Source organism: Callospermophilus lateralis, chromosome 16, assembly GCF_048772815.1.
Source record: "Callospermophilus lateralis isolate mCalLat2 chromosome 16, mCalLat2.hap1, whole genome shotgun sequence".
Classification (NCBI taxonomy): Eukaryota; Metazoa; Chordata; class Mammalia; order Rodentia; family Sciuridae; genus Callospermophilus; species Callospermophilus lateralis.
The window spans coordinates 57,067,302-57,085,560 of NC_135320.1; the positions used below are offsets into that span (position 1 = coordinate 57,067,302).

An 18,259-nucleotide genomic window follows, 5' to 3' on the forward strand; every position below is an offset into this window, starting at 1 on the left:
GTATTCTACAGACCCCAAATACACAAAAGAATGTAAGAAAAACAATGAAAAATGAAAGAAATCTCTTGTCGTTCTTAGAACTCAAGCTACACTCAAGAGACAATTCTTCTATGTTTAGAAAGGAAGAAAAAAGAGGCAATATCAAAACCTCTTAAAATGTAAAAGAAATTAGACTAGTTAAGTTTTCTTTAATATCTTCTTTAATAAGACATTACAGCACACAACTGAGGCCCCAGTGTGTCAATTAAACATGGGGATATCCATTTGAAGAGAATGGAAACAAGTTTAATCTTAACCCCGTTTCTTTTGGCAACTAATGTAAATACAGAATGGCAATTCTCTCAGTGTATTTTATCAAGTCTTTGAAGACACCACAACAGTTTTTAAATAAACTTTGCTGTTATCTGTTAAAGAATCTTCAAATTAAATAAACAAAGATATTTAAGACTTGGAATTTTTTTTTCTTATAGCAGATTTAACTCAAAACACAAAAAGGGGATTGTACTAATAATCCCCATATTGAGAATTAATGTCTTATATAAGATCAATCCGACTATTTCCCTATCACTGAAATACAGAGTTAAATATGGTGTCTTCAGCTGCTTATAAAAAAAGGGTTAAATATAAGAACAAAAAATTTTATTCTGAATTACAGTCAGTAAAACAAATGAAAAAAAATTTAAACCAAAATTTGTGAATGGGTTTTAAATGATTTGTTACTAAAAATAAACACACATATGCTCAAAGCACTTTCAAAAACTTATAAACTGTAATTTAACCAGAACTTCTACAATAAACACCACAAGAAATTAGGTAGAACTAATGTTCTGGCAATTGACATATTAGGAAACAACATTAAGTCTGAAACTTAGGAAATTAAATACATGAAACAAAAGAACTGATTTTAAAAATAAGGGTCTAAGAATAGGAGTTGCTAAGAAACTATCAGCACTGAAGCTTTTCCTTGCAAACATCTTATTTTAAACTTACAGTGAAGACAAACAAGGTGGGCAGAGTAACAAATGCAGCAATGAGTTACAGCAGAAGGAGGGAATGCATTTTGTAATCCACAGGATCAGATATGCGGCTCTAAGCAGTTAGCAGTAAATATTTTAGTGTTCTTCCTATTATGTTAATTTTAAAATTTAAACTGAGTTACAGCAGTTTCATTTGTACAAGTTAATAGTTGACAAAAGCAAATTAAAAGAACACTAAAATTGAGTTTTCCTTAACTGGGTAGCATTTACTTTATCCAACTGAACAAAAGCACCTCCCATCCTTAGTCCCCAAAGATTGGGCATACTGGTTGATTTCAATACTTTTCTAGTTTGAATGGAAGTCATACTATAATATATGGTCTGATTTTAGGAACCACCAGAATGCCAATTCCTAAATTCAACGTTTCAATAGAGAGGATTCTGGGAATTAACCAATCACAAATAATTTCAATTCCTGTTAATGCAAAAATTCATTCATAAAATTGGCCAAATAATTAATAACTTCCTAAAACTCCTTCAAAAATTATGCTTCAATTTAAAATTAAAGAGCTTGAACAATCTGTAAATAAATCCACTATAATTTATAAAAAATCTTTTTACTAGTTCACATTTGTTCCATCATATTTTCTATTAAACAATAGGACTAATGATTATTTTTGTTTTGACATATACTTCAGAAACTTATTTTTTAGACGGGCTCACTGATAATCCAATTGTTTTTACAAATGTATTAGTTTTCTACAGGGTACCCCTGACTGGTAGCTACACCCAATCAATTCATACAGGAAATTTAAATTTGTCAATTCTAAACATGTGAAATGATCATTGGGGGCATGATACTTAACTGCAATATTCTAAGGCAGCAGATAAAGTCATTCTTCACCTAAATCATCAACTGCCAATAAAATTACATGCACAATTTAAATGAATGAGTCTGCTTTAGTTTAAGGAACCTGCACTGAGCTGAGAAGGGAGATAAAAGTTGCGTTTGTAATTCTAGCTGCTGAATTCATTAGATTTTTATAAGGCAAATAAGGAAAGTTAGAACAGAATCTGTAGAACCATTTATCCTGTGATGTTGTAAAATCAAAGTACTACTTTATTAAATGAGTTATTTTACACAATATGAACATCAATATAATTACAATTGTAAAAAAATTTTTATAACAAGGATGGACTGATTTTCAGATTTCCAAATCAGAGTCAACTGTACATTTACACAGAATTGTCTTTGCATGAAGCCCAAAAGGGAACAGCATAAAAATGAGTGTTTCTGTAGCCCCTTTATTTTTGCTGATCAACAGTTTGTTAGAAAAGCAGCTGCAGGTTTGTTACCTAAGGTCTGAGACAGTAGAAGAGTCAAAGGTGTCATGAATTCACCTATAAAACATAAGGAAAATTTCAGTGAACATACCCATTGTACAAATCCAAGTTAACAATGCATTTCAAATGTCTAAAATGAAAGACCATACACACCATTTAGGGGTAAAAAATCCAAGCACATAAAAAGTGTAAACTGATTATTTTCAAAAAAGTTTTTAGTATATGCCTACATTTTATACTATATTTAATATTTAGAAGCTCTGCTAAGCACTATTAAATAAAATAACTGTAAAAATGTGCTCAGGAAATTCGTTTGCATCATTTTTGGGAGGAAGGCCCTTAAAAACCTTAGAAATAACTATTTTCTTGCAGCTGATAAGTATTTCATTCTTGAGCTAGAGATGGCCAATGTTCACTCATCCCCCTACCCCCGACCCCATTTTGATACAGTAGTAAAAACTTGGGATGTTTCAAAGGAAGTGATCTGAGGAAAAAAACTTTTGATAATTATAAAGCATTCTAGTAAACTATAAGTAACAATTGTTAGGTTCTAGTAACGAAGTTAAACATTAAAAAGTAGTAGTAATAAAGACTCAGAAATCAGAAATTAACTTCACAGTTAGAAATTAGTTTTGCTCTTGTATTTAAGTCTGACATTAACAGACCAAAAAAAAAAAAAAAAAGGTCAATTACCTGTAAACAACTTTATGCCTGAACATCAGCTAATTCTGGAGGAAGTGGAGTCTTAGGATGCTTGCTTTCAAAGTGCTGCTTGAAGGTCTTAGGGTCTGGCATTTGTGTCTAATTTAGAAATTATACAAAAAAGAAGAAATGGACTTCATGTATGAAATAAAAAACATGTTACCTTTTAAAACCCTGAACTTGTTTATAATAGACAGTTATCATAAATTGCCTTTAAGCTCCAACAACTTAGCAGCTAGCATATAAAGAGGAACCTTGCCAAAAAAAAAAAAAAAAAAAAAAAAACCTCATTCTTACATTTAACAAAAAAGGGGAAAGTCAAATATAAAAGTATTTGTTTATCTCATTAATAGCAAACAACAGGTAATGTTTATTGACATTTTATTGTGCCAAATATATTACCTTAATTTTCACACACTTCCACAGTAAACTCTAGCTTCTACTATTATCATTCTTGTTCTACATGCTAAGGAAACTAAACCCCAGAATTTACTTTGCCTAAGACTTATGTTTTTAACCCAATGCTAGGCATTTTCAGCTCTCAAATAACACACTACATAACAATGAATTCCTTTGGCAAAAACCTTAATTCATTTACTCTTTAACATGCTCAAAAATATAAAACATAAAATAAAAGGTTTTGAGTTTTTAAATATGTGAACTAATTCTTGTACTTTTAGGTCAAGGTATTTCTTCATCATTAACCTAGTAAAATTTATTTTCACCCTCTTTTCAAACAGAATCAGAAGCTGCTCAATTCCATCATTTTGAGTGTATCAAAGCTCAATGTGAACAAGGTATTTAATGTAATAGGTTCTCTCTAAATTTTTTTTTCGGGGGGGTTACCAGGGATTGAACTCAGAGATACTTAACCCCTGAGCCATGCCCCCAGCCCTTTCTTTTTATTTTGAGACAGTGTCTTGCTGAGTTCTTGAGGCTGGCTTTGAACTTGTGATCTTCCTGCCTCAATCTCCTGAGCCCAGTAGGATTATAGGCAAGCTCTGCCATGCTTCGCTACTATTAAGAATTCTTATGTAGTTATAAACTTCTTTTTTGTTATAACTTAAATAGATGACAAACTTTAGTCCAGGAATCATGTCTTATCAAGATCCTTTGCCATGGGCTAGGGTTGTGGTAGAGTGCTTGCCTCACACATGAGGCCCTTGGTTGGATCTTTAGCACCACATAAAAATAAATAACGGTATTGTGTCCATCTACAATAATAATAATAAAAAACAAAACAAAACACAAAACAAAAAACCTCTGCCGTCCATACCATCAATTCCACTCAGGTAAGGGAGCTGGAGAGCTAGGTGTGTGATGATGTTAGGATTGCTATGTGGGCTAAACGTGTGACTGTATGTCTGACACATGGTAAGCACGCCACAGATGCTGTTTGTTGCTCAATTCTTTAAATTTATAAAAACAAATTAATTCTAATAATAGCCTTCAACATGAATACATTCTATATGGTTTTACCATACACTCTAACTCTGGATTTTAGTGAAAGAAAACAAATTAAAAGCCATATTCATAATCAGAAGTATTTTTACTAGCATAGTAACAAAGTTTAGTCAAATCTATATCAAGAATGTAGACCTAAGTTTCTTACAAAGTTCAAGGTATATTACATTCCCTCATAAAAACATCTTTATCCTACATAAAGAAAAAGTCTTGTTTCATTCTTTGTTCCTCAGATCATAGAAATCTGCATCTGGCCAAGAAGCCAAGCACAAAGCTTTGTAAATGGGTACATGAAGACAAATTCCTAAAACAACCAGCTGTCAAATCTACTATTTCAAACAAACCATCTATTTTGCTAGCGTTACAAAATTTTAACCTATACAAATCAATTTACAATGAAAGAATTGTCCACCAAGCAATGTCTTTCAAGTCCTCTTACCCTACAGACAGTGCAGGTATATATTAAGGCAGCTTTGGCAGCAGCCTTTTGGTCATGTCCTTGTTTCTTCTTTTGTCCAGCCTGCTTTTTGGCATTTTTTTGCTGAGACTGAATCTTCTGCTGTCCACGAGCCATATCTAAAAACAGAAGTTAAGGCATTAGAGTGACTTAATTATTCTAATATTGAGTAATCTAAATAACCATCTCAGAGTTAAAGCCTTAAATTTTATAGAAACTTTAATCAATCAAAATGTATGGGTTTTAAACTCTCACAGACAATGCTACTGGATTATAAACTGTTAGAATCAACCACCGAGGAGGAAATAAAACTGGTTGGCAGTTGTCTATGACCTCTGTTGGTATATATTCAACAAAAATAAACATGTATATACACAGATAAATACAAGAAAGTTCAGAAAACCTGTTTCAAAACTAGAAACAATCCAACTGCTCAACAATTGTAAAATGGATACATCAATGTGCACACAAACACAAAACATACAATGAAATACTAAGCAGCATTCTAAAATAATTATTGTTTCAAGTGACACCAAGTTTGTATCTGAATGTTAAATAAATCAGTTACAAAGAATATACATTATATAAAATTCAAAAGAGGCAAAGGAGGCTGGGGTATGAAGCTGTGCTTGAGCATCACCCTAACCTGTGCTAGGTCCTGGGTTCCAAACCTAGCACAGTGAGGGCCAGAGCAAGGCTCTAAAGTGAAAGAGGTGACATTGGGGTTTATGGAGCAATGATTTGGGAAGAGAGGACAAGAGAGGAAATTATGAGGTGCTAAAAATGTTCTGTATCTTGAACCAGGTAATGGTTACACAGTATGTTTATTTGTAAAAATTCATTGAGCTATATACCTAAGATTGTTCACTTTATATAATCTTCAAAAGCTTTCCCAAAAAGTTTAGCTTCCCCCTAACATTTATTTGGTTACTTTTCAAAGCAACTTTCCCTTTCTGGTATTTACAGTTGTAATTTGCAATTCTTAACTGTTTAAGACAAATAAGAGCTGTTAACTAGTCCTTCTAAAGGAGTTTATGCTACCAAAGAGGAATTATTCTCTTAAATACCTAGGTTTCATGAAATTACTGTGCCATTCTAATTTTTCCTAAATGGTCATTATGAGATTTAATTAGTTCCCAGTTGAGAGAATGAACCTGGTTTAAGGGTAGGAACACCCTTACAAAGTTGAAAGGTACCACTTTTTTTGTTATTGGTGGTCAAAAGTGAACATATGTGAGTTAATTAAAAATTGTCATTGAGAAAAGTTACTTTTACTTTCTCATTAAAATTAAAGACTTCTTTTAAACAATTTAAAAATGTTCAAGAGTGCTGGTTTTTCTGATGGGAACCCTAATTAGATAATGATTGTAAGGTCTAAGCATTTCATAGAAACAACTAACTTCCCTCCCTACCTCCAAAAAAGGGGATGTAGTAGGGACACAATAAGTAAATACACTGATTGGACAAGTTCCCACTAGCATTGTGAATTTAAAGTCATAATTTCAGAAGAGGATCAATGCTTTTCTTTTTCAAAGCCAGCTGAAGATCTTACCAATTATAAAAATGTTTAGTATGCTAGCTTAATACCAGAACCCAATTCCTACCAAATAATGGTGACTACTACCAGCAGTTAGTCCCTACAACTATGCTTCAATTTTTTATTAAGCCTTATTAATTTTAAGCCAAATGCATTATTTTTTTCAAAAGAATACTTAAAGTATATTCAGATGAGAGCAGTCAGGTGTTCAATCTTTATGTACACCAATGTTTTGTAACATTCTTAATGTCTCAATGTCTTAGTATCAGAACCTATGTTAGAATACTCCAGTTATCTCTTTTATCTTAATCTTAACTCTTACACATAATATATTTTATGTATGTTAATACACTGCTTTTGTGGATAAAATTGTTTTAAACAATTCTTAATTAAAATCCTAATCGTTAACACTGAAGAAAAATCTTACACAATGGCAGACCACTAATTCCATAAGTTTCCTTGCTATCTAGAAGCTATTAACTATTTTGATTACATGTTCATGCAGTGATCTGTACAATATCATAAGATGAACAAAATAAAACATTATATGACAGATTAACCCATTTTTCATTGCCACCTAGCAACAGTAACAAAAAGTCATAAGAACTTTAACAAAAAAGGTAGTTGTCGTTTGTTCTTATTTTTGAGACAGAAAACTAGGCAAAAGAAATTTTATCAAACAGGCTAACAGCATGGGGTAGGCCTCTAACTTCTGACAGCACACTGCATTGATTTCCTTTCTGAAAGCCAAAATGCAAACGAACAAACCACCTGCTTTTGGACAGCTCAACTTAAGATTTGTTCTCAAACCAATCGAATTTTCTGCAAAATCGTATGCATAACTTCTCCCTGATTAAATATGACAAATGGAAGGGCAAGAAATCATTTACAAATAACCTAAAAGCTGGTTTTTAATGTAACTCTTATTTAGTGTGCTTTTCTGAGGGGACTGCAAAAAGGGAAGTGTAGAACGGACGAGTTCTTTCAAAATGAGGAGCTTTCGCAGGAGGCAACAAGTAAGCCCTGTTCCAAAGATCCTTTTAAAAGCAAACCAAGAATTAAGAAAAAGATTCTGGATTCAGGAAGTAGGCTGATTATCCGTAACCATCTGAAAGGAAGAGGCCCAGGCAGTAGTGTTCAACATCCTGACCCTAGCTTTTTAAACTACATCCATCTGGGGAGAAGGGCGGGAGAAATCACCAGAGTAAAGGCGCCTTCACTCAACACTCCAATAACCCAGCTGCAGCCTGCAGCACCTTTCCCAGGTCTTCTCCCGCCTCAGTGAGCCCCCTCCTTCTTCCAGCCACCAAAGACCACATAACCCTCACCTACCCGCCAGTCCTCACGGACCCTGGCCCGAGATTTGTCAGCTGGAGGCCTTGGTTGTACGAAACCCGGCCCCTTGGGTCGCCGAGAGCCCGGCCTCGATATACCGACCAGCTGCTGTCGCCAGCGGGTAAAGTTACCGCTGCTCCCGCGGCCGGCCGGCGACCCGGCCACCTGCAGGGCCTGGCAGGCACCCGAGCTTCCCCTCCTTTCCGGAGCCCGCGCCGGGACGGGCCCCGCCGCCTCCCGGGAGGCCGGCGCCCCCGCGCCCCACGCGCCCCACGGTCCCAGCCGCCCCTCGCCGGCTTCCCCCACCCTGATTCCCGGGCGTCCTGCGGCGTCAGCGCCGCCCCTGCCGCCGCTCACCCGGGCCGGGACAGTCTTGCGTCGGAGAGACCGCGCAGCGCGAGAGGGCCAGGGAAAGTCGCGGAGGGAAGGAAGGGGAGCGCGCCCAGCACCGCTTCGGCCTCCTCCACCCGCCAAAGAGGGGAAAGAGGAGAGCCGGGAACACAACAGCCCGCGCCTCGCACACCCGCCGCCGCGCGCGCCCGAAGCCGCCTGAGCCTTAGGCAGGCCACTCGGCCTCGTGCCCGCGCACGCCGCGCCGCGCTCCCAGTCACCCCAGCGCCGCCAGCGCCTCGCGGCCCCGCCCCCTCGCCTTCCTGCGGCGGCCTCCCGCTCCACCCCTCTCGCACGCCTGCACCCTTCCGGTCGCGAGGGCCAATGGCAGCGCGCCCCTATTACATAAGCGCGAGGGGCGGGGCCTCGCGGAAGGGAACTGCAGGGGATGTCGCCCGCTGTCCCTAGGCGCTCCTCCCTTCCCGCGTGCTCTTTCTGGGCGGCTTCTACTCCTGGCCCTGGCAGCCACGTGATTTCGGTCCTGTCCGGGGACAGGGCCGCGGCGTGTTTCGCAAGTCTCCCACCCGCTCACTCACTCGGCCAGCAGCCCGGCCTCGGCCCCCGCGTCCCTTCTCACGCGCCTTCCCGTCTGGCGTGCCCGACTCGGTTGCACCCTCCCGTGCACCAGCTGAGGTGCCTGCCCGGGGCGGGCCCCGCAGAAGAGCGCCGGGGCCGCGCGGCATAGGGCACCCACCCGGACACCCTCCACCCGCGGCCCCCGTCTTTCGTAAGGCCGGGGCCGGACGGCCTTTTACGGGGACGCGCCGCCTTTGTTCTCTCACCGGTCGCCTTTTACCTCATTCCCACGGAAACCCCCAGTATTTTTACCAACCTGGGGCTTTTAGTGAGTTCGAGATTTAAGTCTGACAGCCGCGTTAAAAATTGCTAGCCAGGCCTCCTTGGCCGATTTAGACTGATTCCTAAAATTTACTGAGTAGCTAATTTGGAGTGTGGGGAGAGTAGAGAGGAAAGTTCACCCGCCCCCGCCCGGATTTACAAGCAATGACAGTACATTTCGAATATCTTATTGGTAGCAATTGTAATTATTTACATCTGCTGATGATCAGAAATGACATTTTTGAAATGTGCGTTAGTCTTAACCCTTTACCATTTTGGTTTCTAATTAGATTCATTAATAAGCCTCCCCCCAAAGGAAGCTTTTGCTTTTGATGTTCTCACTTGGTCCCTAGTCTTGAGTCTCCCAAATATGTCAGTGACTAGGAAATGTTAGTTGAACAAGAATATATTATAAATTACCTGAGTGGGATATAAATGCCACAGACTTGTTTAAACTAGCCAGGAAGGAATTAGTTGCCTATTGAATTTTAAGTGGATAAAATACTGAATGAAATATGGTACGCAGTGATCTTGAATGTGCAGTCCTCTCTGCTCATCCTTTCAGCCTCTCGCCCTCACTTTTCACACTCTCCCTTTCTTATTGGCTTTAAATTATTCGTTTTAGTTTTGTTAATATCTTTCTGGTACTAAATTGTAAATCCATTTTCATCACCATATGCCCAGTGACTAGCAGTGTGGTTAAACATGTAGGCATTTTAATTGAATGAATTATGTCATATCATGAAGCTATAGCTTAGTCATTAGTCACCATAATCACAATCGTTGTTTTGGTCCTACTAATTGAGGGATGGGTTACTTGGAGAACCTAGAGATAGGAAATCATGAATAACAGTGGACAGTGGAAACGGACAGTGAAACCTGGCTGGCATATATGCCTTAATTTCTAATTTATCTCTGGCATGTAGGTTAATATCTAAATGTAGTGAACTATTCAACTTGGGGGTTTATTAGAGAGCAAAAGGGACAAGGTCCTGTGCCTGTAGAGCCTTCTGTCAATAAGGACAATAAGCTCAAAAACATTTCCTTTGTTAGTTACTTCTCTTCTACTAAACTTCTGTTTGCTGAGATAAATTTCTTGGGCTGCAACCTTGGGGCTGGGTCCTCTTGTCTTCTCTGTGCTCTTTTCCCTCAAAGAATCTTAATTGTTGTGGCTTTAAATATCAAACTTAAGATGACCCCCCCACATTTCTGCCTGTAGTTCTTCTGGGTTCCCTATTGATATATCCAAGTGCCTAGTGCTCATCTCCACTTTGATGTTTTATAGACATTTCACATCTAATACCACATTGTATTGAATCTAAGAAGACGTTGATTGTAAGTCACATGTATGTCCATTAAAATTAAAAAACTAAACTATAATACTAAAACACTGTAGGTTTCAGAGAAGTCAACGTAGGTTTAAAAACTGATGTGATTTATTGGAATAGCATCCATAAGAATAAAATAATTAGATATGGCTTTACCAGAGAAGTGCAAAATTTTTATTCTGAACACTAAACAACATTCCTGGAAAATATTAAAGAAGACTTAAGTAAATGAAAAGACATCCTAACTTCAGAGGATCAGAAGACTTACTATTATAAAGGTGAAAACAATCCCCAAATTTACCTATAGATTTTGTGAAATCCCATCAGAATTCCAGATGGCATTTTTATACAAATCAACAAACCTATTCTAAAATTCATATGGAAATTCAAGGAACTCAGAATAGCCAAAAATAATCTTGAAATGAAGAACAATTGAAAGACACTTCCAAATTTCAAAACTACTACAAAACTATAGTAACTAATTAAGACTGTGGGTGTTGGCATAAGAATAGACATATACATTAGTGGAATAGAATTGAGAATCTACAAATAAACTTCACATCTAGACAGCTGGTTTTGTATATAAGCATCAAAAATTTCAATAAGGGTAAGGAATAATATTTTCAGTAAATGGTGCTGGGACAACTGTATATCCACATGTTAAAAAAAAAAAAAATGAAGTTGGATCCCAACTGTATGTTATGTTAAAAAAAAAAAAAAAAAAAAAAAAAAAAAAAACAGCTCAAAATGGGTCAAGTCCTAAAACTAAAAATCCTTAGAGGAAAATATAGGAATAAATCTGCATGACCAAAATCTTTACAACAAGTGCTGGCACAATGGATGGGGAAAACCCACACCAAGGCACATAAAATGAAATTTCACAACACTGGGAACAAAGAGAAAAGTCTCCAAAATTCCAGAAAGGGAAAAGTAAAATAGTTTTTTCAAAGAATTAAGAACAAGAATGGTGAGCTGGGGACATAGCTCAGTGGTAGAGTGCTTGTCTAGCCTAAACAAAGCCCTGGATTCAGTCCCCAACACTGCCAAAACAAAACAGAAAGGTATTGGACTTCTTAACAGTCATATTGAACATTAGAGACAATAGAGAAAGAAATACAACATATTTCCCTTGTATGCATGTTTCCTTGCTGAGTTTATAAGCAAGTGAGTTCAACCAAAGTAAGGGAGTAAACAGGGAAAGCAAGTGATGTAGGATCCAGGAAATAGGAGTCCAGCTATTTCATGAGATGAAGGAAACATGCAAGAAGAGAATGAAGAGCTCAAGATGGCAGCCTGCAGAATCCTACAGACCAACCAGTATAGTTCAATGAAGGAGAAACTTTAAGCAAATGAAATTAATAGATTGCCTTATGAGTGTGAACTTATAGAGAGATTGCACAACTTGGATTTAATTGTAATAAGCACATTGGGCAAAAAAGCCAAGAATAAGCAAGACAATGATCATCTACTTGGAAGATTAAAAGTTATGCAAGAAAGACAAGTTCATCATAGTGTATCCCATGGCTCAGCAATGAATAGCATTAACATAGTGAGAATAATGTAAATACAGATCTAACCACATTTCTACCTACGAATAAAAGTTTATTGAGAGTATAAAGGAATATAAAGTCTGTACATGTGGTGGGGCCTAGCATGTGTCTTAGCGGGGAGAAGCTGAAAGAGAGCTACATTGTCATTTGTTGTAGTGGGAAGCCCATAGAAAATGCCTAAAATTGGGGATGGGGTGGAATTCAAGAAATATAGATTTAGACACGTAAGTATCTAAAGACCGAAATTGTAAGTAGCTGCTGCTGAGAAGAAATTTGGCAGGTGGGAAACTGCTTTTTTTTTTTTTTTTTTTTTCATAACATTATTAGGACTACTTGATTTTAACCTGTGTACATTTTTACTTTGATAAAACAAAAACTAAAGACATGAGTTTTATTTTTAATAGACTTCTCACCATGTTTTTGGTAGTATGTATATCTTCACAGTACTCTGGACTTCAGAAGGGTATCTAAGTTCAGGTATTGTAAGCAGTTCAGGTATTATTGGTACCCTTGGCATCTCCCTTCAATTAGAGTTTCTATTTTTCATTCCAGAAAGACATGCTTCATTTTCCTTCATTCTGTTTTTCTAGTTCCCTGCATACGATCCTTATTATCAGACTTTCAGGCAGCTGAATGCTCTAAGAAAAAGAGAGTACAAATTTAACATAGCCATTCTTGCTTTCTTTCCATTATTACTTTGAAACAGGCAGATAGGGAACAGAAGTAAACAAGAAAATCATGATTGGTGTTATTCATTCTTCTCCAGGCAAGAATTCAATTAGGTGTCTACTAGGAGAGGGCTTGTACCTTTTAGCCATGCAGCTATCTTGGTCTGATGGGTGGTCTTGACTGTTTGAGGTCGGTTGATTGCATCAATGACAGCAGGATGAAACCATATACAGAAGTATGACCTGAGAATGGCTCCTGTAGTTTTTCCTCACTTCCACTGATCTGCAAAGACTTGACAAAAATATCTCCACTTTGAAGTATAACTTTGGAGAAGGGAAGGCAATAAAAGAAAAAAACTTTAGTTGCACTCTGAAATTTAAACCACTTTTTGGCAGGGTGTGGTTATTAGTTCTTTTAATCACATGCTTAATTATATTCTAAGTTTGATTTTTAATAGTACTTAAGCCATTAAACCTCAAAAGAATGTTTAATGACTGATTCCCCAGATGGAAAATGAAAGAGTTAAACCGAGTGACTTCCAAGACCCCTTTAGTCCTTGAACTTCTGTGATTTGATGACTCAACAGAACTCACAGATTTTAAGTGAACCTTATTTAGGCAGAGTAAAAGTCACTCCAAACTCCATCTGAATGAAAATTTAAAACAAAGCTGCTTATTTTTACATAGTTAAAAAGAAAGAAATTTCTGTATTCCCCAGAGGAGGACTAGATAGTTGAGGGATAAATAGAAAATAACATGAACTAAGGGGAAATACTTGTTGGAACTCTGATGCTAATCATGACATTTTTTTCTATATCTTATGATCTGCCATGGAGGTCGGTGCTTATAGCCCTCAAGAGAGACTCTCGCTCCTGGGGCTAGCTAATTCCTAAAGATAAAACAAATTACTTAAGGATAACTTTCATATCCCAATCAACCAAGTCTAAGTCTACTCACAACCACCTCCTATATCTAACTATCATATGCCATGTCAACATTTTTATATAATAGTTTTTATGATTTATAAGTGTCATTTTAAAAACATCAGTCTAGTAAATCATGTAGAAATAAGTATGCAAAAAGTCTGCAAAACAAAACATTTTTTAAACATGTTTTGGTAGATAGATTATCTGAAATTCTGGATTGTTCAGTCATTTCGTTATTCTGCTATGGCGACCAAGTAATCCTTAACTTCAGTTGGAGTAAATGGCCTAAATCCAGCTTCATTGCAGATTCCAACTTTTATGTTATCTTCTGTCATCTGCCCTTCAAGACTTTCCTTTAGGGTTAAGATGGCTGTATGAATGGCATCTTCAACTTCCAAATCTTCATTATATCTTTTCTTAAGCAATATTTTCCCATTCACATAGTTCTTTCTTTTTAGGAAAAGTGAGCTCTAGATGGATCTGACTGAAATAAATATGGTTGTCCCTCCTTCCATCCACAGATAAGAAACTCCAAATGGACAAACACCACATGTCTGGGTATTTTCTTGCATCACAGAAGCTGCTTACTGTACCAGCTAACTGTGGGAATGGGTTCTTAGAAAACAAGATAATATTGCTGAGCAAGTTTTCGAGCTCTGTGCACAAACACTCTGTAATCTGGGCCTGTGGCACTATAGACCAAAGCTCTATGTTTGGTAATTGGTTCCAGCTTGTAAACACTTCACTATTTCATTTATTATAGAGAATGGATTTCTATTTCTTCTCAGTTGCTAATACCACACAATTTGCAGCTTTAATTCCCACTGAAGGGGCTCCTCCAGTTACAGTAGCCAAAGCATATTCAATCTGGACAAGTTTATCAGATGGGCTCCCCTCAATAGTCAGATAGGACAACTAAAAGGGGTATTACTGATCTTTAAGAAAGTGGCCAAACCAGAATTCTTCCCTTATTTTGTTTTTTAATAATTAAAAAAATTCTTCAGTGATGATTTTCTTACATTGGGTACGATGTTTCATCTCAACTGAATATAGTTAGCGAAAAGCTATAACCGTGCTCTGACATCTTTACCCAGAGAACCAAAGCACCCATGTCAATATTTCTAACCTGCTAAGTTATCCCAGGGCCAGGTGTCCAGCAATACAGACCACTCTGATTGCCCCAAGCCTCCTGAAGCTTATCACACTGGCCAGCCCTAAGCTGTTTACCGAACTTCCCTGGCCTTCTCTGGGAAGCCCTGGTAAAGGCTCTGGCCTAGACTCCTCTTTCCTGCTTCTGCCTCCTGACCAGACTTAGTGCTCCCCATATGGCCCTGTGTGGCTTGGCATGCCTCCTTCTCTAGGAAATACAAGCAATAAATTCTTTCAATGGCATTGGCCTTCTTGTGTCATCACTCAGTCACCTCCACAATATAAAACCCCATGAGTACAATGGAACAATGACCTAAGCTCAGTTTCAGTTGTCTGTGTAGACTGTTTCCTATTATTTTTACAGTTACAGAGGGTTGGTTCTCTTGCTCAGGACATCTTCTGATATCCAAATCATTCAACTCAGGCCCTGTGAGGGCCATGCCACTTTCCAATATTTCATGATCACACATGAAACCTCTAGACTAGGCCAGATGCCTCAAAATAAATGACTTTAATCCTAAAATATAAGGTGCCAAAGGTATCTGGGGATAAAGATGGAGAATGAGAGCCACTGTAGCTATTACTTGTTCCTTCTAAAATAATTAGTCATAGAACATGCTTTTCTGAGGCTAAGTCCTTAATAGCCTCTTTCTATATAAAAGCCTCTTTAGGATAATAGTAAAACTACAATTTATTGGTGCACTTGTTGGTATCTCTAACCCTTACATCAGAACAGGTCTGATGATTCCCAATTTATTGATAAAGAAACTACAATTACAAGAGTTTTCTTGTCATATAACTACAAGATAGATGGCCAGTAAGTAAAGGAGCCAGTATTGAGAATTCAGAACTGTCTGATTCTAAATCCTGATTTCTTTCCCCCCATGGCATGCTGCCTGGAAATGAATGCCAATGTGGAGTCTTCACAGTCTTTGGCTGTGAATGGCTGATACTATGTATCAGACTTAAGATGATCAACCATGGGGGCCGAATTTCTTTTTATTGTCATAAACACACCCAGCTGCCTTTCTGGGCTGCACAAGGAAATCTCATTACCTTTGGCTCTTGTTTCTTAATCATAAAATTAAGGTTTTGCAGTAGATTTCTTTTACAACAATTTGGATTATCTTAAGTCATGATTTTAACTTTGCTAAGTATAATGTATGAGAAATTTATTGTTTATACCCTTCTTATTTCTTCTTAACCAGAGTCCTGAAATACCTAAATGTGAGTTTTATTTAACTGACATTTTATCTTTTTTTTTAATATGATTTCAGAAAGTCAACAGTAAACATGAATTATTTAACCTTAAAGAGAACTATTTTTAGTGGCTTAGAATTTAAAGTATGAATAAATGAAGGATGTCTTTAATAAACAGGTGATGTGTCATTTGGGGGAAATGTAGCATGACGTATGGATTCATCCAATATAGCCATCAGGATGTTCCTACATACTTGGTATAGTTAAAATTCCCAAGATAGATGTGTGTATGTATGCCAATCTGAGTGGTTAATTTCACCACTGACTGGCCTCTGCTGTACTTGTGCTTCAGCCAAGTCTGTTTGTGGGGATGAATAGATATACACAGGTCCTCTTGACAGATCCATCTTTTGACCCCTGGCTTAAATGCATCAGATGTTTGACTTGCTAGAATCTGTGACCATAATAGTGTGTTATTATCTGTTCCATTGGGAGGTAGACCCCAAGCACTTGACCAATTAGCCCTAGAGTCTGCTTAGCTATCCTAACCAACCATTCAGTCCAGGAGATGTGAAATTTTTGCATCATCTGGGCAAGTCATGCTATGTTACTGTGTCTCCGCTTTGACATTTACCCACGGGGATAATCTAAGCCAACATTTTGCCCCATAGTATATTTTACCATGTAGAGGACTGCCTGCAAGTAGTTAACTTATTTCTGAAATAACCCAATTAATTGGAGGGAAAGACAGTATACAACATTAAGAACTATGATATCAACTACAAAGTAACTATAATTAATTGAAAAATTGTATTTTTTAAACATTTTCACTTTGAGGAACAATTTAACATGGGGAAAAGAAAGAGAAATAGAGATTTTCCCTATTTTTGACCAAAAAGATTTTTGGGAAACACATATTTTATTATGATTTTTCTTGCTATTCAGTAAAACACATATTTGTTATAACATGATGGATCCTGAGTTCTTTCAGACAAACTATCTGGTTTTATTATTATTACAATTAAGAGAGTGTATCTTTCAGCTGGCACAGCATTTCCCACTTTCATAATATAAAGTGCTTACTTGAATTGTGATCACAAAGTGGCAAAATGAAAACTTCAGGTCATAAATAGGTATTGAAATGTAATGAAGGCAGCAGGTCCAAATTATTGGAAATGCAGCTGAATAAGCATTTAGAGAAGGGTGTGCTTCTAAATAACACCAGTTTATCTGTGCTGCCTAGTAGAAAAAGGGTGAGTCGACTTGCTAGACAAGTCCAGCAGAGACAAACATGAAGAGTCTGAAATTGTGAGAGTTCTCATATCATGTTCCCATAGGGTGGCATTTGTCAGGTTAAGGGGAGAAAGAAGAGAAGCAAGGAAGGAAGAAGGGAGGAAGGGAGGGAATCATCAAGGAATTTGCTTTTCAGCACAATGTAACACAGATCATGAGATCTTCATGTTAAATCAGGGGTTGGTATTTTCAGTGGTTAGTGTCTGAGAGCAGCCATCTGCTTTTCTCTCTCTCTCTCTCTCATACTTGAATGCTGTATGTGTCATGTCCCTGATTCCTTTGTATTATTCATCTCTGGAGAGTTCCAATAGCATGATGCACCTGCAGAATTACTACATGGGCAGTCATTTCCAAAGGTCCAAAAATATGCCCTCTATTGGCAAGAGAAACTCTGCCTTCAAAGATTTGATATTTATTTTCTCATTCATCTTCTTCCTCCTTCCAAACAAAATAAACCAGATAACTACTGATATTTTCTTAAATCATCATTGCTTGATTGCCATCCCAAAGCACATATATTAAAGAAGGGAACTAGAGAGGGACTGGCTTAATTTAGGAATCACTTTGGAAAATGATACCACTGGTTACCAGTGACAAGTTCTGCTCCCTCACATGTTGAGTATAACATTAGAGAATCAGATAGAGGCAAGAATATAAAGCTGGGTTTATTTAAAAAGGGGATGCTCAGTGGGATGGCCAAAAGGTGAGAAGCAGATGGGCTGGAGGGGCCATGGTAGAGTGATCTGGGGAGGAAGGGGACATAATTAACAACTTTTATAACTTCCTGTAGGGAGGGACAATCCCTGGGACAGGATACCTTAACCACAGGTTGGGGCAGGGACAGGTTATCTTGATAAGGGTGGAGGAAGGGCTCTGAAGGCATTAGCATTGCAATCCCTCTCCAACTTCCCAGACCCAAATTGGCCTCTGTTCTGATTACCTGTCTTTAATTCTGGCTTTAATGAGAGGAGACAAATCAAGGCCTGCTCAAACAGAATAATCATGAGGTTAATCTTATGTATAAAACATATGTTGATTTCTATGAAAACTCAAATATGTCTAGGCTCCTCATTTATTAGCTAGCCTCTTTGTAATTACATTG

At 37.6% G+C, this 18,259-nt stretch overlaps 1 protein-coding gene and 1 pseudogene across 2 annotated transcripts; both read right to left on the reverse strand.

Annotated features, from left to right (window-relative positions):
* Window positions 1-2,074: 2,074 nt before the first annotated feature.
* Window positions 2,075-8,365, reverse strand: Znf706 (zinc finger protein 706). Of its 2 annotated transcripts, none has more exons than XM_076836025.1 (4): window positions 8,174-8,365; window positions 4,927-5,063; window positions 3,015-3,122; window positions 2,075-2,378 (listed from the first exon to the last, which is right to left on the reverse strand). In XM_076836025.1, exons 2-3 carry the CDS (start codon window positions 5,059-5,061, stop codon window positions 3,027-3,029), a joined length of 231 nt encoding a protein of 76 aa, XP_076692140.1. In that variant the 5' UTR covers window positions 5,062-5,063; window positions 8,174-8,365; the 3' UTR covers window positions 2,075-2,378; window positions 3,015-3,026. The 2 variants fall into 2 exon arrangements, with proteins under 2 accessions (XP_076692140.1, XP_076692139.1); XM_076836024.1 differs by lacking the exon at window positions 8,174-8,365 and adding an exon at window positions 7,814-7,901 and having other exon boundaries at window positions 2,263-2,378.
* Window positions 8,366-13,748: 5,383 nt separating this feature from the next.
* LOC143381956 (proteasome subunit alpha type-2 pseudogene) lies at window positions 13,749-14,599 on the reverse strand (annotated as a pseudogene).
* Between the last annotated feature and the right edge of the window lie 3,660 nt (window positions 14,600-18,259).